This window comes from Quercus lobata, chromosome 9 (genome assembly GCF_001633185.2).
Source record: "Quercus lobata isolate SW786 chromosome 9, ValleyOak3.0 Primary Assembly, whole genome shotgun sequence".
In the NCBI taxonomy this organism is placed as follows: Eukaryota; Viridiplantae; Streptophyta; class Magnoliopsida; order Fagales; family Fagaceae; genus Quercus; species Quercus lobata.
Genome location: NC_044912.1, coordinates 12,207,227 through 12,232,512, shown reverse-complemented (window position 1 = coordinate 12,232,512; position 25,286 = coordinate 12,207,227). Strand labels below are relative to the sequence as shown.

The window sequence follows — 25,286 nt, the reverse complement described above, 5'->3', positions numbered from 1 at the left end:
GAATGAAAATGAATGGGATATGTTTTGGTAGAGAGTGAATGAAAAGAATGGTGTGCCAATGGTAGCATACTTAGTATGGGAGGAATTCCGCATACTAAAAAATTAACACAAAGTAAAAACAGAATTTTTAAAATATAAAAATAGATCAACATTAATAAATTGCACTACAACACAGGAAAAACATGTTTTGAACCAAATATTTTGTAGTGATAGCCAATTGAAAAATCAAAATACTACAAACTAAATACATAAAATAACCAAAACCTAAAACACACAAAATAGTTCAAAATTTTAGATTTTTTTTAATAAAAAAATTAGTTAAGAGAAATCAAGAACTTAAATGAGTGTCCTTTGTTTTGCTCCTTTATAGTAAACTTTCTTTGCCATAATATCCATACATAAAAATTTAGAAACAAATAATAAAAAGTAAGATGAATTTATTTAATTAATCAAAACTATTATATAAAAATACATATGTGTAAGTTGCGACTTGAAGAAAAAAAAACATGGGGTGAAAGAAGGATTTTATGGATAAACTATTGGTAAATGTATATAAGTTTTGAAATTTTGATAATATATTTTTAGTTGGAGTGGAATTTAAATTTCTAAAACTTAGATGATTAATTTTTATCTAAATTAAATTATAATTAAATCTTATCCCTTGATTTGAGAAAATATATCCTAATAATTAATAAAATAAAATTTTTAAATAATTATTAAAACAAAGATGCAACTTGAGGGGAAAAAGCATGGGGTGTTGTGTGGGATTCCAGATTTCAGTTTAAATTTTTTTTTTCTAGGGAAGGAAGTTAAAAAAAAAATTATAATAGATTTTTAGTTTGAATAAAATTTAAATGATAAATTTTTATGTAAATTAAACTATTCTTAATTTTATCCTTAAATTTGAGGAAATATATCCTAACAATTAATATAAAAAAATTAATTTAATACTAAATGAAAGTAGTTTTTTATTAGGAAATAAATTGAGAGAGAGAGAGAGAGAGAGTATCATATAAATTTATCAACTCCTATGAATATATATAACATAGATATCATTCTAATACAAATAAATATGCATAAGTTGCAACTCAAAAAAAAAAACAAAACAAAACAAAATGTGGGTTGCAAGAGAGATTTTATGGAAAGATCATTGGTGCACATATATATATATATATATATATATATATATAAGTTTTGAAATTTTGATAATAGATTTTTTAGTTGGAGTTTGATTTAAAATTTTGAAACTTAGATGCATGTTGCATGTTTTGTTAAAACACTAATTGTTATTTTATCTAGAAAAATTGATAATATAAATATATATATATATATATATATATATATTTATATATAAGTTGTTGTCTTTATCAACTAAAACTTAGATGTATGTTGCATGTTTTGTTAAAACACTTATCGTTACATTATTTAAAGAAATTGATAAGAACAAATACTACATGTTTTGTTAAAACCCTTATTGTAATTTTATCTAAAATGCATGTTGCACGTTTTGTTAAAATGTATTGTTACATTATTTAAAGAAATTGATAAGAACAAATAAGTTGTTGTCTCTATCAAATGAAACTTAAATGCATATTGCATGTTTTGTTAAACCACTAATTATTGTTATTTTATCTCTTTTCTTGAAAGGTTATTGTTATTTTATCTAAATAAATTGATAAAAACAAATAAAATATTGTCTCTTTCTAAAATATTGTTTTATCCAAAATATTGCTATAATTTAGTGAAGTCACTTGGCGCAACCAAGATTTCTAAGTTCAACTTTTATTATATAGTATATGATGATATGACATGTATTTTTCATATTTGTGTTACGATTGTAATTCAAATTTACATATTAATAAATTTTAAATCCATTCAAGGATTTCATAAACAGCACAAATATAAATATTCAGTTCTAAATAATTTTAATTTAAATCAAATTATTACCTTTGATTGAAATACTTTATACAAAATGCATTTCCCAAAAAAAAAAAAAAAAACCAAAAACAAAAACAACAACAACAACAACGACAATAGTGATATCAAATTAGAAGTCATGACACAAATACTTTTCATTAAGTAAAAACTGTAAAATTGACAAACTACTGAAAAAGTCGTAACAAAAATCCTTTCAATTAAGTAAATTGACATCAACTATTGACTTTGGAAAAACACACACACACACAAATCTTAATACAAGTTTTTGAGAACCTGTAAATAAGGTTTTCAGACCCGGACCATTCATTGAACCGTAAAAAGGAGAGATTCAAGGTTTTTGAGGTCGAACTGAGGTCGAACTGGGGTCGAACCATAATGACATCATAATTAATTTAATAATTAGTTAAAGCCTAAATATAGATATTAAATTTATCAAACTAGCAAAATTGACTAATATATCTATATATGTGAGGGAAATTTAATGATTTTCAAGCATATATTTAATAATTAAATAAGAAAGTTAATAAAATAAAATAATAACCATGAAAACATTAAAATTTATGATTAATTTTTGAAGTAAAGTTGAATATCTTTGAAGGATTTTAACTGTAATTTTTTTATATTCCTTGTAAGAGATGGATAATTTAATTAAGTATAATAGAATTGTGTTACGTTGTTTTTATTAAAAAAAAAAAAAAAAAGCATTAAGTTTACTTCAAGTATTTTTCTTGTTATTATTGCGCATTAGCTTGCATGCTTGGCTGAGTGGTTAGGCTCCAGCTGCATATTTGGCCGTGCCTAGGTTCTAATCCTGGTAAGTGCATTTTCTGATTTTTTCTAATTTAACAGGCATGCTTGAACCAGGGTTGGACCGTACGATTCATGCCACCGATTCTACATGAACCGTGCAGTCCAACCCTGGTTTAAGGGGCTCACGAAATTTGGGGGCATGCCCAGTTCTCTATGCTAAAAAATCGGATTTCAATCTGGTTCCCAGCTAACCCGGGCCCAAAAAAGGCTAAGCTCACTTAGAATAGTAGAGTTAGTTTTTATAAGCCCAATGCAATTAATTTATTAGAGTATGGGCTAGCGAGGTCAATTTTAATGCTCTCTTATGGTCCAACTATTAGGTTAGTGGAGATAGGGCTTAATGAATCATAAAAAGTACTAAATCTGGAAATAGCATTATCATGAGTCTAGTTGAGGACCCAATATTCATAAAAAGTTTCAAGTGTTTAGATACAAGGTTTCCCTACATAGTTCTACTCTTTTCTTTTAGTTTCTCATCCCCCCCCCCCCCAATTTGGAGGGATTCCTTTTTTTTATGTAGTCTTTTAGATTGCAACCTATCCCTCCACTTGTACAGTTAGAGGCATTCTTTGGGATGCTTATCCCATTAGGGTTGTGTTGGAAGTGGTAAAATGTGCTACAAGCTGTGAGGCCACTGTTCAGGGATCACTCCTTCATTAATACGGCCATTTGAGTTGATCCAGTGCATTAATGTGAAGGTAATGGCTACTTTATCTAGATATTTCCTTTCTTCTTTGCGCACATGTTTCTTCCACCATCTTCAGTCTTTTGTCTTTTGGTACTATCGGCTTGCTTGGTAATTCCTGAGGAACGCTTGCTCCTCGGGCTCCTCAAGAGGTTGGCCTCTTCATCTTTCCTCTTTGGGCTTTAATCTGTGGGTTGGGCCAGGATTGATGTGCAAATGGGCCTTTTTCCCCCTCTGGCTAGGCCCACCGTTTCCATTCTGTAATCAACCTCATCCCTCCTACAAAACCAAAAACAAAATAGCCTGGAAAATTATCACAACAAGATTTGTGAGCAAGGGAAAAAATTGAGGAAAAGAAATGCATCTTTTCAAGTCTAAGGAAGAAATCTTGGACACCATTTTATTAAATGTCCAATAGAAAAATCATATGGGCTAACTCCTCATGGCTCATCGAATTCTTTGAAATAAATTTCAATTCTAGAATATGTGAGATTTGTGTTCCAGTCAAAAAATAGTTTGAAATTCCCGAAGGAAGTAGCAAGAAGCTTCATTTTATTCACGGTAATTTACTATGATATAAATTGGGATGACAAGAAATCACCTCCTATGGCAATCTTAAATAGAAGTACTTAATCCTTTTCTTTTAAGTAGACAAATAAATAAGATATTTATTGATCTTGTAGTAGCTTGCAAGGGATGAAGAGTAATTTTTAGGCACTTTTGGAGCATGAAAAATGATGTTCATTTCTCTCACATTTATTATAGAGTTCACTTATTAAATTCATAGTAGAGTCCACCTTGAATGTAAGATTATGGAGCACAATTTTTCAATGCACCAGAACTTCCTAAGAATTTTCCATGGATGAAACCACAAAACTAGCTCTTGGGATCCCCCACCCCCTTTTTTAAAAGTTAATTATGATGCTGCCCTTGCTAAGGAGAAAGCATGTATAACATTAACGGTCTACATAAGAAGAAAAAAAAGTTCTCTGTGTATGGACAATATTAAAAGTTCTCTTTGTGATTTGTGAAGAAGAGGTGCTAAATGTAATTATCCCTTAAAAACTCATTGACTTCCCCTCACTAGCTATTGGAAATATCAATAAGATTAGACTAATTCTTTCTTCCTTTAATGAGTGGCTTATTATTCACTTTTTTAGAGAAGTTTTAATGAGTGACTGATTAAGACTAGGACCTACAGTGGCGTTTATGAAACGCTACTATAGGTCCTTTTTTTTTTTTTTTTTTAAAGGACCTATAGCAGCGTTTTACAAACGCCACTATTGGTCCTTGTAAGACTAGGACCTATAGTGGCGTTAGTAAAATGCTGCTGTGGACCTAGTGTTTTAAAACACCACCATAAAGCCTCCTAAACGTTGCTATAGACATGCCAATAGCAGTGTTTTTGGAAAATGCTACTGTAGGATATCTATAATGGCGTTTTTTAAAAACGCCACTAAAAAAAAGGATACTATAGGCAATTTTTTTTTTTTTGTAGTGTGATCTACAATATTGCTAAAATATGTTCTTTTATGTAACTGAGGAAAATAAAGATCCTCTATCTTTTCTACCCTTATTATTGCATTGGGTCCCTTGTAATTTTTGTTTGCTGGCTTTCCTTAGTTAATGTTAAGAATTAGCAAAGGAAAAAGAAAAAGAGAGAGGAGACTGAACTTTGGCATTGGTATAGACTTATTATTATTTTATTTTAAATTTTGAAAGAAGTTAGAACTTTATTCAAAAAATTGAAAGAAAACAAAGCCAAAAGGATGGGATCCAGATCCTCTCCATTTCAAAGAGAAATGGAGAGTGTCCAGTTAAGGGTCAGGATGCATCTAAAATAAATCAAGGGTGTAAAAACTACCACATCAATTAAAATTTAAAGCACTTAACTCTGGAAGCTCAACTGTGGTTAAACAAAAGGGTTAACTCAGCAAACCCATCTTATTTGAGATTCGAATATCAAAATCACCAACGCCATGCTTTGCTCTCTCTCAACCTTGCCATCGCCACTGCCACAATCACCAACGTGTGCCAAGCCACCATTGTTTCTTCAACCACATCTCACACTAGCCTAACATCACCAAACCCACTGCTCAGTAAATTTTCTCAATCTTATTTCTTCTTTATAAGCTCTGTTTGGTTGCTTGGAAAACAAAGTAAAATAAATTAGATACTGATATTTTTTTTATTGATTTCGTCATGTTGAGTTTGGTTTCTATTCTCTGAGTGTTTTTTTTCCTTGGGTTTTGAGCTTTGGGATTGTTTGAAAACAAAACAGTTGGTGGGTGTTTAAGCTTTGCGGGATTTATGGTTTGTTTTGATCTGAATCTGTTCCAAAAGGTATGAGATTTTTAGGTTGTTTTGATACCACACCCAAGTTTCTTGAGACTAGGACAAAAAATCCGAAAAACGAAAACAACAAGCAAAGCTAATATTGGAAGGGCGTGGGAGGAAATAGAATTAATGATCAAAATACAAGCTTACTGTTTTACTTAATCATAATTGTTCCCTCGATTAATTTTTAATTGTTCACTCTATTATGAAATGTTTTAAGGAATGTATTGTGAATGGTTCTTTGTTTCCTTTTCATGCTACTGATTGCAGAATTGGGTGTATGTAAATTTTCCTTTGTAGAAACGAAATGCACATAATTGTATTTTGATGATGAACTGTTAAAGAAAACATTCAGCCTATGGCTAGATTTATGTTTACTGGTTGTTGGTTGTTGATATACACTGGCTTTTTAGGGTGAGGTAGATGAATTTTTTATTTTCAAAAATCTGAGTTGTTGGGATTTTTAAGAACCCTTTTGTGGTTGGTATTTGAAGCTATTATGGGAAAAATAATTGAATTTCTTGGCTATTTTTTGTGCCTCTCTTTTTGTAGATTGGTTCTTGTATTGGCCTTTTGGTTATCCATTTGGAAAGTCTGGATAATGTTTTGGACATAATTTGTTATTGGTTTTTCTATAATTTTGAAGGATTGAGATTTGTTAATATTGCTTGTAGGTTTCATTGATCCTAATCATCAGTAATTTGGAAGGGCCTTTAAAGTGCCAGGTACTCTAGGCAACTGCATTTCACGTGCAGTGAAACCTAGGATTCTAAAGCTATGATACATCCCAAAGCTTTGATACCAAAAGAACTTACATAACAAAGAAGCATCATACATTCATATCAAGAGATGGGGCAAGTTGTTTAACACGAGGCAAGTCGAAGTGATCAAGCTAAGATTGAAAATTGTAGACTTTGAATGGAATGTATAATCAAGAAGCAAGAGGTGGAATGTATAGTTGAGCAATAAGCACACCAATTGTAGAAGTTTCATGTTATTATAATCATATAATCAAAGTGTTTATTTCAATGGAATTCTTGTTATGTGATCAAAGTGTACATTTTAATGGAATTCTTGTTATGTGATTAAAGTGTACATTTTAATAAAAAAAATTTCATTTTTTTAATATTAAATTCTCTTATTGTCTACTCTGTTGGATTGAATTTTGATTGTAATGCCAAGTAACTCATAGGGGTGCAACCCAAGTACATAGATTAGCTAAGCAATGTAAAAGAAAGTGATAAACTGGCTCCCTTACCAAGTTGCAATGCAAGTACACAGAGTTCACATGAATGTACAATTTCGTGATCAAGTTATGAAATGTCAGATCTCTAAAGAGAAGCTATCTAATCAAGCCAAGCACAAGGCCTATAAATTCCCAACCCATTCCTAGGAGTCTACCTCTAATCATAACATAGCACATGCTAAACCCTGAACTAGTATAAAGAGGTTCATGTAGCACATAGCAATTTATTAATGTCGACTCCAAAATATCCTAACAAGGGAAGCTTAACAAGAGAAAAATATACACAACAACAAAAAACCAAACCAAATGAAACATAAATTTATCCACAAACTTATTAGAAGAACACTTTATATGAATAGCATAATAAATCATGAATTAACACTATGCAGCTACATGTGAAGTGAACACTGAGAGAGACAACTTAATAGATCTCTATGCTCCAAAATTCATCAAACCATATAAAATTTTGATCTAGTGACTGAAACTAGAGAGCTGAAGTTTTGGTAGCTATAAATCAAGAAGCCAATAATATCCAAACTGATCTTCAATTATATTAAATCCTAGAATCACAACTTGTACCTCTATTTTCGCTGGATATAAACAAAGATGTGCTCTTTTGTAACGAAAGGAAATGTTCCTTTGGAAAGTATTCCCTCCAAATAATTAATAAAAAAATCTAAACATATAAATGTGGCCAAATGTGACTAATTTTTTGGACCATCAAAACTTTAGTTCTAAACCAGGAAAATTACAAAACAAGAGCACTTAATCACAACATGCGTCATAAATTATAAAACATGATCCTAAACTAGAAAAATGGCTCGACTTTATGAACCTTCTCATTCCATCCACTTGCAACGTACTTCCTTGAGTCAAGAGATCTCCTGCACCATCAATTGTGTTGTTAGAGTTACGGCATCTACTAATCCAACTAAAATTGCAAGAAACAAAAGACATAGCCAAGTCTTGAATGTGAGCAATCAAATGGGAAATAGACCAAGTAGAATAGGGACCATTGGTGTGGATAGACTAGGCAATCAAATATGCCACATACTAATAAAGATTCAATCTTTATGTATAATAAAAAAAATAAAAAATAAAAAGAAAAAAAGATTCAATCTTTATCTTAAAAAAAAATAAAAAAGATACTCCAAGAATCATCTAGCCATTATAAAGATTCAATCTTTATCTCAAAAAATTAAAAATAAAAATTCAAATAGACTCTAACTTGCATCCAGCCATCAAAACAACAATATAAACTCACCAAGACAACAATATAAATGCAGAAAAATGATCAAACATCAAATAAGATAACCATAAACAAGTTTTACGAATATACCTTTGTTTTGACAAGATAGAAACAAAGATATGCCCTGAACTTGTTCTCTGTAGCTTTGAACGTGTTCTTTGGTTTTCACTTTTCCCTCCTAAGAGAGCTGTAACTCTCTCTCTCCTTTTACATTTTTTTTTTTTTTTTTTCAATAGAATTTGTCTGGTTGAGTTACAGAGCCCTCTAGTTTAAGTATTTAACCACAATTGAGATTGATATTGGGTTAAGTTATGAGCTGTTACATTTTTTGACCCTAGATATTTTTCAAAAAGATCCTGTCCTGCTAGAAACTAACGCATACAAATCAGAACAATGCAGCATCTAAGAGCAATATGCTGGGTATATTTCGATTTCCTCAGTGATTAATTAGCTTGCAAAGCAGCCAAAAATGTAAGAGGAAAGTTTTCAAACCACACAACATAATCAGACTTTAGTCATTAAAAAATGTTCCAATCTATAGTGGGGTTGGATACCATTTACAGTGTGTTTGGACCAAGAATTTGTTATTTACATAGAAATTTTATATTTGAATATGTGGCTCTTCCATTGTGACAAGGGTAATTACTATGTTAAAAAATTTGTAGTCTTAACCTAGGGCCTCATAAAGGTCATAAAGGACAAAAGCCCCTTGAAAACTAGTACATATACATCAATCCTTGAGTTAATTACAATTGTATAATTGTATATCAACCACACACAATCAGTCAATCACAAATAGTTAAGAAACTTCCCTGAGCCATTCTTCTCTTCTGTGTGAACATGGAAAATGCCATAGTTCTATACCCTTTTCCAGGCAGAGGCCATCTAATCTCCATGGTCGAGCTTGGCAAGCTCATACTCAAACATAACCCTTCTTTCAACATCACAATCCTTATCTTTAACAAACCAAACACAAGTACTAACTCCACCGCACCCCAATATGTAGCCAGCTCTACCGCCCAATACATCACCGCTGTCAATTCCACCACTCCATCTATCAACTTTCACCACCTCCCACCAATCTCCGAAGTCCCATCCACTCCTTCCCCCATAGCACAAGCCTTCCTAATCCCACGCCTCAACAACCTTAATCTCCATCAAGCTCTCAAAACTATTTCCCAAACCTCCAAACTCAAAGCCTTTATCATTGATTTCTTCTGTGATGCTGCTTTCGAAGTGGCCACAAACCTTGACATCCCCACTTACTATTTCTACCCCTCTGGCGCAAGCGTTCTATCTTTGTTTCTATACATACCCACTTTGCATAAAAAAGTGGAAAAAAGCTTGAAAGATCTCGGTGATATGCTTCTTGACATTCCTGGCTTACCGCCTATCCGAGCTTCAGACATGCCAGGAAGTATATCAGATCGTACTGCTGAATGGTATGAGTATTTCTTAAACACGGCAGCCCAAATGGCCAAATCAAATGGAATTATTGTAAACACGTTTGATTTGCTCGAAACAAAAGTGGTCAAAGCAATTTCGGATGGATTATGTGTCCAAGATGGACCAACTCCTCCAATATTTTGTATTGGACCTTTGATATCAAGCAGCAGTCAAGATGAAGATGAGCATGAGTGTTTGAAATGGCTGAACTCCCAACCGAGTCGAAGTGTTGTGTTTCTGTGTTTTGGAAGCATGGGATTGTTTTCAGCGAAACAGTTGGAAGAAATGGCTCTGGGATTGGAGAATAGTGGGCAAAGGTTTTTGTGGGTGGTAAGAAATCCACCGCCAAATAATGAGGAAGAGCCAAACTTGGATGAATTATTGCCAAAGGGTTTCTTGGAAAGGACCAAGGATAGGGGGTTTGTAGTGAAACAATGGGCTCCACAGGTGGAAGTGCTGAGTCATGACTCGGTGGGTGGGTTCGTGACTCACTGTGGGTGGAACTCGGTGCTTGAAGCAATTAGTGTTGGTATGCCAATGGTTGCGTGGCCTTTGTATGCAGAGCAAAGGTTGAACAGGGTGTTTTTGGTGGATGAAATGAAGGTGGCATTGGGTTTAAAGGAGATGGAAGATGGGTTTGTGAGTGCAGAAGAGTTGGAAAAGCGAGTGAGGGAGTTAATTGAGTCCAAAGCTGGGAGAGAGGTGAGAGAGAGTGTTTTGGGCTTCAGAGATGAAGCTATGATAGCCCAGAAAGAAGGTGGCTCCTCCCATGTTGCATTAGCCAAATTGGCCCAGTTGTTGGAGCAAACCTGACAATGGTGGCAGCATTATTGTGCAAGTTAAGTTTTGTTTTTTGTTTGTACCATATAAGAAAAGAAAGACATGAGTTCACTCATCAATATGTCTAACATTTTCATGTTTTTTTGCTGAATTGAAGAAAGGGTTTACAATTTCCTTTTTGGCTAAATAAAGAGACAACTTACTATTATTACTATTAGTTAGTGCATGCTTAAATTGGTGTGGATTTGGTCTCCGAGGAGTGGCCTCTACAATGAAAAGGCATGTTCAGCTCTATTATCACAACACTTTACAATAATGAGTAGCTACTATTATTACTATTAGCTAATTTTTCAAAAAAAAAAAAGGAAAAAAAAATTGTATATTACAATTATTTGCTATGCCTGTCATTTGAAAAATCTAAGTAGTAGTATCACTTACTCAAATTATCAGAGTCTTTTGGGTAAAAATTGCAAAATTTAAAGTTAATTTGCATTATACCTACTGTTCAAAGTTAATTGGGGAAGTGAGGAGAGAGACTGAATTTCGGCAATGGCGTTGCCGAAATTCAGCCAAAAAAAGCAGGAGAGAGAATACTGTTACCGAAATTCAACCAGAAGCAGGAGAGAGGAGAGAGAATAACAAAAAAGTAGGAGAGAGGAGAGAGAATAACCATTGCCGAAATTGTGGAGGAAAAAATATATATATATTTTTTTTTTCCCACAATTTCGGCAATGGCATTACCGAAATTGTGGGGAAAAATTTTTTTTTTTCCCCACAATTTCGGTAATGCCATTGATGAAAATGTGGGAAAAAAAAAAGAAAGAATTGGGGAAAAAAATTTTCCCTATTTGGATTACGGCAATAGCATTGCCGAAAATGTGAAAAAAAAAAAAAAAAAAAGGATTACGGCAATGGGATTGCCGAAATAGGGAAAAAAAATTTCACCTGTTTCCGTAAATGTAAATAAAAAATAAAAAATTAAAAAAAAAAAAGAAAAAGAGAAAATGATTACGGCAATCCCATTGCCGTAATAGGAGGAAATATCTATTTCGGCAATAGTGTTGCCGTAAATGTAAATAAATAAATAAAAAGAAATTGGGGAAAATTTTGAAAAAATAATTTCCCCTATTTCGGCAATAGCGTTGCCGTAAATGTAAATAAATAAATAAAAAGAGAAAACAGCAATGGGATTGCCGAAATTTCGAAAAAATTAAATAATTTTCCCCTATTTCGGCAATAGCATTGCCGTAAATGTAAATAAATAAATAAATAAATAAATAAAAAAGAAAAAACAGCAATGGGATTGCCGAAAATGTGGGAAAAAAAAAAAATTTTCCCAAACAATTTCGGCAATGGCATTGCCGAAATTGTTTGGGAAAAAAATTATTTTTTTTTCCCCACAATTTCGGCAATGGCATTGCCGAAATTGTTGGGGAAATTTTTTTTTTTTTCCCCCACAATTTCGGTAATCCCAGTTTTTTTTTTTTTTTTTTTTTTACATTTACGGCAACGCTATTGCCGAAATAGGGGGAAATTATTTAATTTTTCCTCAATTTCGGCAATGCCATTGCAGAAATTGTTTGGGAAAAATTATTTTTTTTTCCCACATTTTCGGCAATCCCATTGTTGTTTTCTTTTATTTATTTATTTATTTACATTTACGGTAACGCTATTGCCGAAATAGGGGAAAATTATTTAATTTTTTCTCAATTTCGGCAATCCCATTGCTGTTTTCTCTTTTTATTTATTTATTTACATTTACGGCAACGCTATTGCCGAAATAGGGGAAATTATTTTTTCAAATTTTTCCCCAATTTCTTTTTATTTATTTATTTACATTTACGGCAACGCTATTGCCGAAATAGATATTTCCTCCTATTACGGCAATGGGATTGCCGTAATCCTTTTCTCTTTTTCTTTTTTTTTTAATTTTTTAATTTTTTAATTTTTATTTACATTTACGGAAACAGGTGAAATTTTTTTTCCCTATTTCGGCAATCCCATTGCCGTAATCCTTTTTTTTTTTTTTTTTTTTTTTTTTTTCACATTTTCGGCAATGCTATTGCCGTAATCCAAATAGGGAAAATTTTTTTCCCCAATTCTTTCTCTTTTTTTTTCCCACATTTTCATCAATGGCATTACCGAAATTGTGGGGAAAAAAAAATTTTTTTCCCCAACAATTTCGGCAATGGCATTACCGAAATTGTGGGGAAAAAAAATTTTTTTCCCCACAATTTCGGTAATGCCATTGCCGAAATTGTGGGAAAAAAAAAAAAAAAATTTTCCTCCACAATTTCGGCAACGGTTATTCTCTCTCCTCTCTCCTACTTTTTTGTTATTCTCTCTCCTCTCTCCTGCTTCTAGTTGAATTTCGGTAACAGTATTCTCTCTCCTGCTTTTTTTGGTTGAATTTCAGCAACGCCATTGCCGAAATTCAGTCTCTCTCCTCACTTCCCCAATTAACTTTGAACAGTAGGTATAATGCAAATTAACTTTAAATTTTACAATTTTTACCCAAAAGACTCATAAAAATGCGTATCAAAAGTATTATAATTGTTTAAATATTAAGATTAACAGTGTTAAATAGGTCCTCATCATCATCATGGTTGTGTTTTTTTAGACAAGTTCTGTCCACATAACTTCAACTACTGTAGCATCTCTTTCGTCATTCGTCATTTGTCATGGCGTACGTGTGAGAACTGAGAAGTCTTAGTCTATATGTCGCTTAGGTGTTTTATATGTTGACTTAATTTTTTTTTGATCTAGTTGACTTACTTAATTATTTGTCGCTTAGTTTAATTATTTGTTTTACGACTCTTTTTAATAGTTTATGTCAATTTCAATTAATTGTAAGTATTTCCGTTATGACTACTAATTTGATGAAAAAAAAAAACTTCAACTACTGTGCCATCTTTCGTCATTCGTCATGGCATACGTGTGAGAACTGAGAAGTCTTAGGGTCTGTTTAGATAGAACTTATTTTGTTAAAACTGAAAACTTAAAACTTAAAACACTGTAGCAAAATAATTCTTAAATGTGTGAATAGTACTGTGGGACTCATTTTTAATGAAAAAATTGATAAAAAATGAAATTTGTGGGTTCGTGAACAGTGCACAGATGCACTGTTCACAGTTGAATGGTCAACAATTGTGGACTGAACCAAAAAAAAAAAAAAAAAAAAAAGCAAAACGCGCTACAGTTGACTTATTTGATTGTGTTTAGATTGAATTATTTTATTTCTTACAAGCTAAATGTTATTTGATTCGATATTTTATGTTCATATGATAATTTGGAGTCTTTTGGCTGAATATTGCTAAATTTGAAGTTAATTTGTGTTATAGGTACTGTTTCAACTTATTTAGGAATTTGAGGAAAGAGAGTGAATTTCGGCAATACCATTGCCGAAATTCAACAAAAGTAGGAGAGAGAAATTTTTGATTTTCGGCAACACCATCACCGAAATAGGAGGGAAAATTTTTTATTTTTTTTCCCTCCTATTTCGGCAATGCCATTGCCACATTTCACTTTTTTTTTTTTTTTAAGAAATGATATGTGCACACAATTTTTACAATATTTTTACAACATTTTTACAACAAATCACAGGTAATTAGTTATTATTAGTTAAAATTTGAATTTAACACTGAGATTACATTTTTAATCCAACAAATATAACTTGCCACTTAAAATTTGTTGTAAAAATATTGTAAAAATTGTGTGCACATATCATTTCTGTGGCAATGGCATTGTCGAAATAGGAGGGAAAATTTCCCTCCTATTTCGATTTCGGCAATGCCATTGCCACATTTCACTTTTTTTTTTTTTTTTTTTTTTTTTATATTTAAGAAATGATATGTGCACACAATTTTTACAATATTTTTACAACAAATTTTAAGTGGCAGGTTATATTTGTTGGATTAAAAATGTAATCTCAGTGTTAAATTCAAATTTTAACTAATAATAACTAATTACCTGTGATTTGTTGTAAAAATGTTGTAAAAATATTGTAAAAATTGTGTGCACATATCATTTCTTAAAAAAAAAAAAAAAGTGAAATGTGGCAATGGCATTGCCGAAATAGGAGGGAAAAAAAATAAAAAATTTTCCCTCCTATTTCGGTGATGGTGTTGCCGAAAATCAAAAATTTCTCTCTCCTACTTTTGTTGAATTTCGGCAATAGTATTGCCGAAATTCACTCTCTTTCCTCAGATTCCTAAATAAGTTGAAACAGTACCTATAACACAAATTAACTTTAAATTTAGTAATATTCAGTCAAAAGACTCGGGAAAAATAGGTGCAATATTTTCATTCTTTTGTAATTGCATCCCACAGGTCATGGTCTCTCAATTATGGTCAAAACAACATCGCCTATTCATAAAGAAGGGAAAGAAAGCAGGACGAATTCGCCAAACGTAGATAATTGAATCGGGCCAACAAAAAGTGGCAGTCACGTATAAATCAATACAAAGTTTTCGAAGTTAGAGATAGACTTTAATTTAATTCGCAACTTGAATATTTGCGAAATAGTGATGTTAATGGGTACAATAAATTTGAAAAGAGTTTTATAACTTAATTAGTTGACACTTTTAATATTTTCAATTGAAACTCCAGAGTTTCAATCCTCCTACTTTCAATTATCGAATTATAAAATAAATAAAAAATAGATGCAATAAATTTTAGATTAAGGTAAACTTTTAGTCCTTAAAAATTTGGAGTTATTTTCAATTTAACCCTTTACTGATCCTAATATTTTTTATTTCCCTTTATTTGAAAATAATTGATGCTATTGGAAGGTCAGAAGACTTAAAGAATTTCTATACAATTTATCCAATAAGATCTTTCTCTTGTTAGTTAGTTCTCCATATCTTATCTCACAATAAAGTGAGAATAATTAAAATAATTATTGTATCGAACAAGCAAAATTATTTATTTAAAAGATAATTACAATTTGCTGCTAATCTCATAACTCGAACTCTTTCTTCCTTAGAATTCCAAGAATTTTATGCATAAAAAGGTGATAATTCAACTATAAGGCCATTGGCAAACAAGACACTATTTTGTTTGGCAACCAAGTTAAAATATATATATATATATATATATATATATATATAAAATGTTGAATTTTATTTTATAGGTCTGGCTAATGTATGCCGTTAATTGGAACATACAATTTTTTTTAGAGAGTTTCAACATATGATGTTCATTTCTAATGATAGTTCTTTATCATCAAATCAAGACATCAATCGGTTTTTGGTATAGGCGAAGATTGAATCTCAGATCTCTTATTTAACCATTAGAAACTTTACCAGTTGAGCTAACTGAAACTCACCTTAAGACATACATTAATCATTCATTTTAGAAAAATTTTATAAAAAAATTTAAAAGCTATAAAAAAATGTTTATCACTTTTTCCATAAAAATTTCTAAAATAGCACCAAAATAATTTAATTTTCACACTAACCTATGAGTATGCGACAACTATTTGGTTTATGGCAACTTTTTATCTGTAGGTAAAGACTTTTTTTTTTCTTATAGTGATACTGGATCAATTAATTTTTTTGGCAGCAAAACTACGCGAATAATTGTCAAACTTTACTGCATGAATTGAAAGATTTCATGCTAGACTAGATTCTGCTAATTGTTTAGATATTTCCATATAAACTCCTTCAGAAACGTACCATTTATTTGGAGTTTTGGACTAAAGTAAAAGAGTTTGCTGTGCTGGGGTATAGAAACTAGAAAGTTTTTGACCCATCAGCCTTAAGGACCAATTGGGCTAACTCTTTGTCTATAATGTCTAAACTCTACCGAATTTACTTCACATGCTGTCTTGCGTAGGTATAAAATTTGGTTGGAAATCTGATAATGTTCAAGAATGACACAAGGTAAGATAATTTGATGAATATGTAAATCCAATACCCATATAAATAAATAAAAAATCATAAAAGAAAATGCAAAAATAAATTCATGCAATCCTATTTATTTGTTAGATAATTTGGCTTAAAATTTTGTGAATTTTTCCTTAACAGATTTATATGTCACCCTAAAAGAAATGGCAACACTTTCTGCAAAATCAGTTCTCTACACGTATCAAAAGTATATTCGACTCCCTATATACGTAAATATCCACTATACTGTATAACAGCCTATTTAGGCAAACTTGTAAAAGACTAGAGACTGAAAAATATCATTTAAAAAAAAAAGAAAAAAAGGAAGCTTAGAGAGATTTTTGTTATTTGTGAAAGGCATTTTGATTTTAACTACCATGAACCCCTCTCTCCCTTTTCTGCTCTTCAAGGAGTGGATAATCTCTTGGGCAATAATGACATTGTCTGAACCTCTTCTACCAACAAGGAAAGCGGATTGCATGGGAGAAATTAAGGAAGGGAGAAGAGGCGTTAGTCTATGGACAAGAATCTTTGTGATAATCTTATAGATGGTAGTACAGAGGCTAATGGGTCTGTAATGGCTCACCAACTCCGGGCCAATCTGCTTTGGTATGACAGATTGGAATGGAGTTTCATTAAAATGGTCTTGGAACATTTTAGCTTCCCCCCTAACATTGTCAACCTGATCATGAGCTGTGTGACGTCTACATCAACAGCCATTCTATTTAATGGTAACAAACTAGACTCATTCCAACCCTCAAGGGGTATTAGGCAAGGAGATCCCATCTCCCCCTACCTGTTCTTGCTTTGTATGGAATTCTTGGGAGCTCATATTTCAGCCCTTTGTGAGGAAAAGAGATGGGATAGGATCAAGGCATCCAGAAATGGTCCGAGCTTTTCTCATATATTTTATGCTGATGATTTGATGCTTTTTGCCAAGGCTAACTCCAAGAACTGTGATGCAATTTTGGAGGTTTTGGACAATTTTTGCAATGTGGCTGGTCAATGAATAAATGTTAACAAATCGCGAATCTTTTTTTCTCCAAATGTTTCTGGTAGAAAGAAAAGGTCTATCTACAGAAAACCTGGAATGGTTGCAACCCAAAATTTGGGAAGGTATTTGGGTTTTCCCCTACTTCATCAAGGTAGGAATGGTGATGCTTTTAATTTTGTGATTGAAAGAGTCCAAAACAAATTGGCTGGCTGGCGCTCCAAACTTCTGTCCAAAGCTGGGAAGTTAGTTTTAATTAAGTCAGCTGCTACTCCTATAGTTGACTATTATATGCAGTGTCATTTTTTGCCTATTAAAGTTTGCAATGCCATCGATAAACTTGTTAGAGACTTCCTTTGGGGTTCAACAGATGAGAAGAGGAAACTCCACTTGGTTAATTGGCACACGGTTACCATGCCTAAGGACTGGGGAGGCCTGGGTTTGTACCAAATGAGATATAGGAATCAAGCTCTCCTTGCAAAACTTTGTTGGAGAATTGCTAATGAGAATGAGTCTCCTTGGGCGCAGCTGTTGTCAAAAAAGTACCTAACTCCCAATAGGTTGACTGAGGTGGGCAGGAATAGGCCCTGTTCAAAAATTTGGGCTGCATGTAAGGCTGGTGGTCCGGTTTATGTGAGAGGTCTCAAATGGACTATTGGTAATGGTATGTCTGTGAATTTTTGGCAGGACTTCTGGCTCCCCATGGGCACCCTTCGAAGCCAAATTCATGGTCCACTTGCAAGAAATGAAGAAGTTTTAACAGTGCATCAATGCCACAATGTCTCTCTTGGTTGGCTTCTGCATAATCTCTCCTTTGAGTTACCTCATGACCTCATTAAAGAGGTTAAGGCAGTCCCATTCTCAAACAATCCAAACACACAAGACTCTCTTGCCTGGGCTTTTTCTAAAGATGGCCAGTTCTCTTTAAGGTCTGCCTATCTCTTAGCAAGGGATTTAAATCCATTGAACCCGAGGAATGATTTTGAATCGTGGATATGGAAGTTGGACGCTCCTCCAAAAATTATTTTCTTCTTATGGCTCTGTCTTCACAACAGCCTGCCCACTTGCACAACCTTGGGTTCACGGGGTTTTAATCTCAGTCCCTACTGCCCCATTTGCAATGCTGATATTGAATCTATTGAGCATTTGTTTCGGGGCTGCAAGATAGCTGTGGAACTTTGGCAAAAACTGGATTTTCCCCTCTGCCTGGTGGACTTTTTTAATAAACCGTTAGGGGAGTGGTTGTTTGTTAATTGCAAAACGGAAGTTAGCTCAAAGTTCCTGGGCATTCCGTGGAAAATTATCTTTATCATGAGCATTTGGCAGTTATGGACTCACAGGAATGAGGTTATTTTCCGAACTGGGAAAGAAAATCCAAACCTTGTTAAGAAATGTGTACAGAGCAGTGCTGAGTTTTTCTCCATTGGTATGAAAACAAAATTTCATCCTTCCAAAATCTGCATTTCTGTTGCTTGGTAGAAACCTCCTCTTGGGTGGGCGAAACTCAATACGGATGGCTCGGCTTTAGGCAATCCTGACAGAGCAGGTGGGGGAGGTGTGATTCGGGATCATCTTGGTCACTGGATCAAAGGTTACAGCAGAGCTTTGGGGACTACAAACAGTTTTACTGCAGAATTATGGGCCCTTAGAGATGGCCTTATCATTTCCAAGGAATTGGGGCTTCGTAACTTGATTGTAGAGTTAGATGCTTCAAGTGTTGTTCAGTTGTTATCTAGTGATAAGCCAAATTTGTTAATGGAACCTTTATTGTCTGATTGCAGGAGCCTATACAGAACAATTCCTAACAAACGAATACAGCATGTATATCGGGAAGCAAATCAATGTGCTGATGCACTAGCTAGATTGGGATCAAGTGTTGTTTCCTCTTTTGTTGTTTTTGTTGAACCACCGCCTGTGGTGGTTAGCTTGCTAGCCCTTGATGAGGCTGGCTTTTGTTGTAATAGACTTGTTTGTTGTTAATCTTATTATCTCCCTTTCTTACCCAAAAAAAAAAAAGGCATTTTGATTATATAAAAACATTTTATAATCTAATTTTGATATTGTGTGGATTCATCCCTTGTTGTCATGTGGACATAGGTTATTATTGAATCACATAAATTTTTTATGTTCTTTTCTTATGTGTGATTGTTTTCTCATATTTTATTTCTTTTTTTTCTTTTTTCCTATTGTATGTTTGTGAGATTTTTCACAAATCTATTTTAGTGTTTATAGTCAATTTTGTGTAGAAATATTTTTTCAAAGACCATTTCATGCAACCTTAAGTATAATAAAATTAAACGAAATAGACAAGGTAAAATGAAATTACAAGAAATTTATACATCACAAATAAGATTTTGCTCTTTTATGTATTTACAATCTTTATGCTTTCCACAAAGACTCTTTAGAAACATTTTAGCTACAAAAAGAATATATATATATATATATATAGACGTTTCTTCTCTGTACGCAATTCCTGACTAGTCGTAATTATCCTAAGGATTGGAATAAGAGGTTTCGGTGTATTGGGGTTGCTAGGCTTCTTTCTCATGGGAGGGGTTCGCGTCCAACTCTTCTCGATACCCGGTCATTGGCAACATCTTCTAACTCGTTAAGCACAAATAGCCTATATAAGATAACTTTAATCGTCTACTACTTTTAACTCAAGTTATTAGCCCCCTACTTACTACCGGGGCATCCTCTAATGAGCAAGCACAAGCACTAGTACACATGTATTTGCCCGTTAGCAACTGTGACTCTGAAACCATAGTAAAAGAGTAGTCGCCTTGTTTTAGTCCCGAATTAAAAAAAAGTAGGATTTGTTCCAGCAGCAGGTTCCCCTACTGCCACCTTTTACAGCTCGATAGTCCCAATAAGACCCTGGTGGTACATGTGGTATTACCCATTGCCATTACATGATGAGGGGTCAATGAGCACACTAAAAACCCTCATTTTTTCCAGCAGCAAAAAAAAAAAAAAAAAAAAAAAAAAAAAAAAAAAAAAAAAAGAAGAAGAAGAAGAAGAAGAAGAAGAAGAAGAAGAAGATTATCCATAATATTATTTTCTTTTCTTTTATTTGAAAACAATTGATGTAGCACTATTTCATTGGAGAGTGGAAATAGATTTTACATGGAATCCTTAGAGGGGTGTAAAAACCCCTCCAGTTGTTATTTTAGCAACTAAACAAGAGAAATAACCTCACATCTGAGGGTGGGAATGTAAATTTCTTTACATCCTGTGAATAGTTGGTTCTCATAAATAGAACCAACTGTTCACAGGATGTAAAAAAGAAATTATTATTTTATCTCATCTTTCTCTCTCTTCAAGCACAACTCTCAGCTTTCCTCTCTCTCACCTCTCGGCTCTGTCTCTCTCAATTCAAAAGCTTGAAGGCTACGGTGATGGCAGAAGCAAGGGATGACGACGGCAGGGGCAGGAAGACAGTGACAACAGCGGTGGCTTGAAAATTTTTCATTTCTAGGTTTCTGTTTCACTTGCCGTGGTCGTGGATGGTGGGCTTTGCTCACCGTGGGTTGTGGGCCATGGGTGATGGGTGATAGGCTTTGCTCGCCGATAGTTGCTGGGTGTTTGGGTGGCTTTGGATGTTGATTTGGTGGTTGTTTGGGTGTTGGTGTGATTGGTGGATGTTTGGGGCAGTGGGTCTTTGGGTGGCTTCAGATCAGCCTCCACCTCCCTCTCTCACGCCTTGATGGGTATGGGTCGAGGGTCGTGGGGCCGTGTCCCCTTCACCTTCAATGGTTCTACTTCTTTCACCTTGAACTTGAGAACTAAGATGTCATAGAACTGGAGATTTGGATTTAGTGAGGATTGAGACCTAAAGAAAAAAAAAAATATATATATATATATATATATTGCTATGGTATTGATTTTTGGATGGATACTAATTGTGGTGGCGATGGAGGTTGGTTTTGGTTATGAAGGAGAGGTTGGTTTTGGTCATGGAGGAGGCGTCTAGTTTTGATCGTGGGTGTGGTGGTTGCTGGATGGAGAAAAAGAGGATAGGAGGAAAGAGAGAGAGTGGAGTAAATTTTTTAATTATTTTATCACGTAGTTTATATTATTTTATTGAATTATACATAAAAATAGAAATTGGGATGTTGAGAAAGTTGTAAAATGGGATGATAAAATAAATAAAGTAGATTTTAAAGTTGTAAAATAGAATTTTTTGGCAAACTCGGCTACTAATGCTCTTAACTTTTTTGTTTCTATTCGATTTATCCAATCAAGTCTATTAGTTCTCCATATCTCGCCTTAGTTCTCCATATCACGCCATATATTTGGACTAAAGTAACAGGCTTTGCTGTGCTGGGGTAAAGAAAGCATTGAGCCATCAGCCTAATGGCCCAGCTTTTTTTTTTTAGAAAGGAACATAATTCATTCAATCATAATAAAATCAAATCCTGATACAAGGCTTCCAAAGCTGGTGGGGGAGAATCCTCCAACCAAAATAAATCAAAATCTAAGTGCCTCGCATGTTGAGCTAAAACATGTGCTACCTTATTGCCTCCCCTCCTAATCTTACTAGTTGAAGCCCACTGTAATCCCGACATCAAATGGCGAATATCATCCACCACATTGCCAAGAAAGGAGTAGTTAGCCGCATCAGAAGAAATTGCTTGCATAACATTGGAATTATCTCCCTCTATCACTAGGCGAGTAAAACCAGCTTCCACAGCAAACTCTATTGATCGCCTACACTCAAGAAGCTTCGCCTCTTCACTTGTATCCACCTTCGGCCCAATAGCAGACATGCCAGCCATGACCTCACCTTTATCATTCCTGATGATAGCGCCTATACCAGATTTCTCCAGCCTAGAAAAAATTGCAGCATCAAAGTTTAACTTATATTCCATAGACGAAGGCGGCTGCCATATATCACCCATTGCTTGCTCCTTCATCCTGTTATCCAGAGACACCTGTGCGTGTTTAAATTCCTTTAGGAACTTCGCTGCCCATTTATTAAGACTGGTCGGATGCTTCAACTGACCTCCATACAAGACACAATTGCGCTGATTCCAAACCAGCCAACACTGAACCAAAAACAGCTCCATCTCATCAGTTGAAAGCCGAGTCACCAAATGCTCCATGAACTGCATGAAATCACTGAAGGTCGAGACACCCTTTTGCAGCTTCGTAATACTCCCAGCCTACACATCTTGCACCGCTGCACAGCCCTATAAAGCATGGGTTATGGACTCCACTTCCCTAGAGCAAATATGGCACTTGTCATCATTAATAATTTTCCTCTTCACCAGATTACACTTTGTTGGTAAGACGTCATTACATGCCCGCCACCTGAGTATTTTTATTTTGTTTGGAACACAGAGCTTCCACAAAACCGGCCAGACCAATTTCCCAACACATCCCCCTGAAGATTCAGCCCAAGACCCTTCACCTCTCATTCTTCGTGCAACCTTGCAGGCAGACTTGACTGAGAACATCCCATTTTTATTATGCAACCAAATGATTGAATCTGACACAACCCTTCTACTAAGCGGAATCTTTGTAATAGCAGCAGCATCGTCTTTATGGAGCAGATTCGTGATTAGATCACCTCTCCAGATATGCAGCTCCGGATCAATTAATTCTGAAACAGCCAGCTCATCAACCAGCTCATGAATAGGGTGAAGAACTTTGTTGGTAGGGTAGTTAGGGATCCATTTATCACCCACAACACTAATTGAAGACCCAGTACCAACCCTCCAACAATAGCCTGACTTGAGAATAGGAAGAGCAGCCACCAAACTTCTCCAAACATAGGAACATCCGGGAGATTCTTTTGCCTCAAGAAAAGTAGACCGAGGAAAATACCTTGCTTTGAAGCACTTTGATAATAATGGCCTAACTTTTTGATTATATCATTAGGAGCAGACGTCATAGGTTGAAACTTTCCTTTACATACAGATACAAGCTCTGCTATTTGATAATTTTGAAGCCTCTATTGCTTACCATGTGGTGGGTTTTCAAATTCTTTAGAATTTTGTTGACTAACAACATTTCATAATTCATACGTGTTAGTGAGTACCAGTTAGCTCAACTAATAAAATCTATGATGATTGAATAAGAAATTTAGAGTTTAATTTCCGCCTATTCTAAAAACCGATTAATGTCTTGGTCTAATACTAATGAGCACAATTATCAAAAGCGGACGGTATATGTTAAGTTGCTGGATGGAGAAAAAGAGGATAGGAGGAAAGAGAGAGAGAGGAGTAAATTTTTTAATTATTTTATCACGTAGTTTATATTATTTTATTAAATTGTATATAAAAATAGAAATTGGGATGTTGAGGAAGTTGTAAAATGAGATGATAAAATAAATAAAGTAGATTTTAAGGTTGTAAAATAGAATTTTTTGGCAAACTCGGCTACTAATGCTCTTAACGTTTTTGTTTCTATTCGATTTATCCAATCAAGTCTATTAGTTCTCCATGTCTCGCCTTAGTTCTCCATATCACACTATATATTTGGACTAAAGTAACAGGCTTTGTTGTGCTGGGGTAAAGAAAGCATTGAGCCATCAACCCAATGGCCCAGCTTTTTGATTATAGTGTTTAAACTCTACTGAATTTTTTCCTTTACATACAGATACAAGCTCTGCTATTTGATAATTTTGAAGCCTCTATTGCTTACCATGTGGTGGGTTTTCAAATTCCTTAGAATTTTGTTGACTAACAACATTTCATAATTCTTACGTGTTAGTGAGTACCAGTTAGCTCAACTAATAAAATCTATGATGATTGAATAAGAAATTTAGAGTTTAATTTCCGCATATTCTAAAAACCGATTAATATCTTGGTCTAATAATAACGAGCACAATTATCAAAAGTGGACGGTATATGTTAAAACTCTATAATTCATATTTGTTAGATTTTGAATTCCATATATGTTGTGTCAAATTTTTTAAACTTAGACTCTTTAATATGTCATTAAAATTTTCCCAAAAATCAGGTTTTCAAATGTGCAATAAATAATACCTATAAATTATGCTCCGACAAAGGTAAAGGTTTGTTTCCTTACCATGAAGTTCATATGTAAAATACTCAAATGATGTTAGTAGTACCACCGCACACCGTTGGTGTGATGGTCACTCCACAAGTATAAGTGCTTGTGGGGTGTAAGGGGTAAGGGCTGGGGTTCAAGTCTTTAGGATGAAGCTTCACACACATGTACACTTAAATTAGACTAGAGTAGAAATTCTATCTTGTATATAAAAAAAAAATGATGTTAGTAGTTAGTACATGCTTCAAAATGACGTCGTTTTGAAGTATGAACCATAGCAATTTTTCCCTTCTGATAGTCTCTTCAACTTCCTCGTTTATATCTTCTAAATAAATAAATAAACCTTTTTTGGTTTTGGGATTCTCATTTTGTTTGTAAAATAAAATTTTTAGAATGAGAAAAAATCAACATTTAGGACAAATAAAAAGGCAAAAAGAGAAAAAGTGATTATTGGAGCCCAATAAATTTTTTCTTGTTAAATGATAGTAGCTAGATTTCTAGTTTTGGGATTCTCATTTTAAAATGTGAATGCTTGTTTAGAGTCTTTAGAGTTTAGACCGATAAATAAAGATTATATGTCTAAATCTCCTTCAAAGTAGAGTTAACGCACAAACAAAAAAAAAAAAAAAGTAAAAAAGAGAGAGAGAGAGAGAAAGAATAGGATTCAATCTCAATTTGCTCTTTCTTCTTCTGTTTCTATCTTATTTAAAAATAAAATAAAAATAAATTTCTTATGAAGCCAACATTTTATTCCTTTCTTATAACAAAATGGGGACAAAGTCCATTGAATTACCGTTTAGTAAGATTTTTATTTTTTTATGTTAGTTAGACTTATTTATTTATTTTGAAACAATCACTCACAAACAATAAAAAGAAAATTGACTTCTAAAATAAAGACATAC

General features: G+C 33.7%; 1 protein-coding gene across 1 annotated transcript; it reads left to right on the top strand.

Moving 5' to 3' along the window:
- The first annotated feature begins 9,081 nt into the window (after nucleotides 1-9,081).
- LOC115959048 (anthocyanidin 5,3-O-glucosyltransferase-like) lies at nucleotides 9,082-10,724 on the top strand. The gene has a single exon (XM_031077339.1). The coding sequence runs from the start codon at nucleotides 9,106-9,108 to the stop codon at nucleotides 10,522-10,524; it is 1,419 nt and encodes a 472-aa protein (XP_030933199.1). The 5' UTR covers nucleotides 9,082-9,105; the 3' UTR covers nucleotides 10,525-10,724.
- Nucleotides 10,725-25,286: the final 14,562 nt, after the last annotated feature.

Coding starts and splice junctions, on each gene's coding strand:
- LOC115959048 (XM_031077339.1), top strand. CDS start 9,106: ATGGAAAATGCCATAGTTCTATACCCTTTTCCAGGCAGAGGCCATCTA.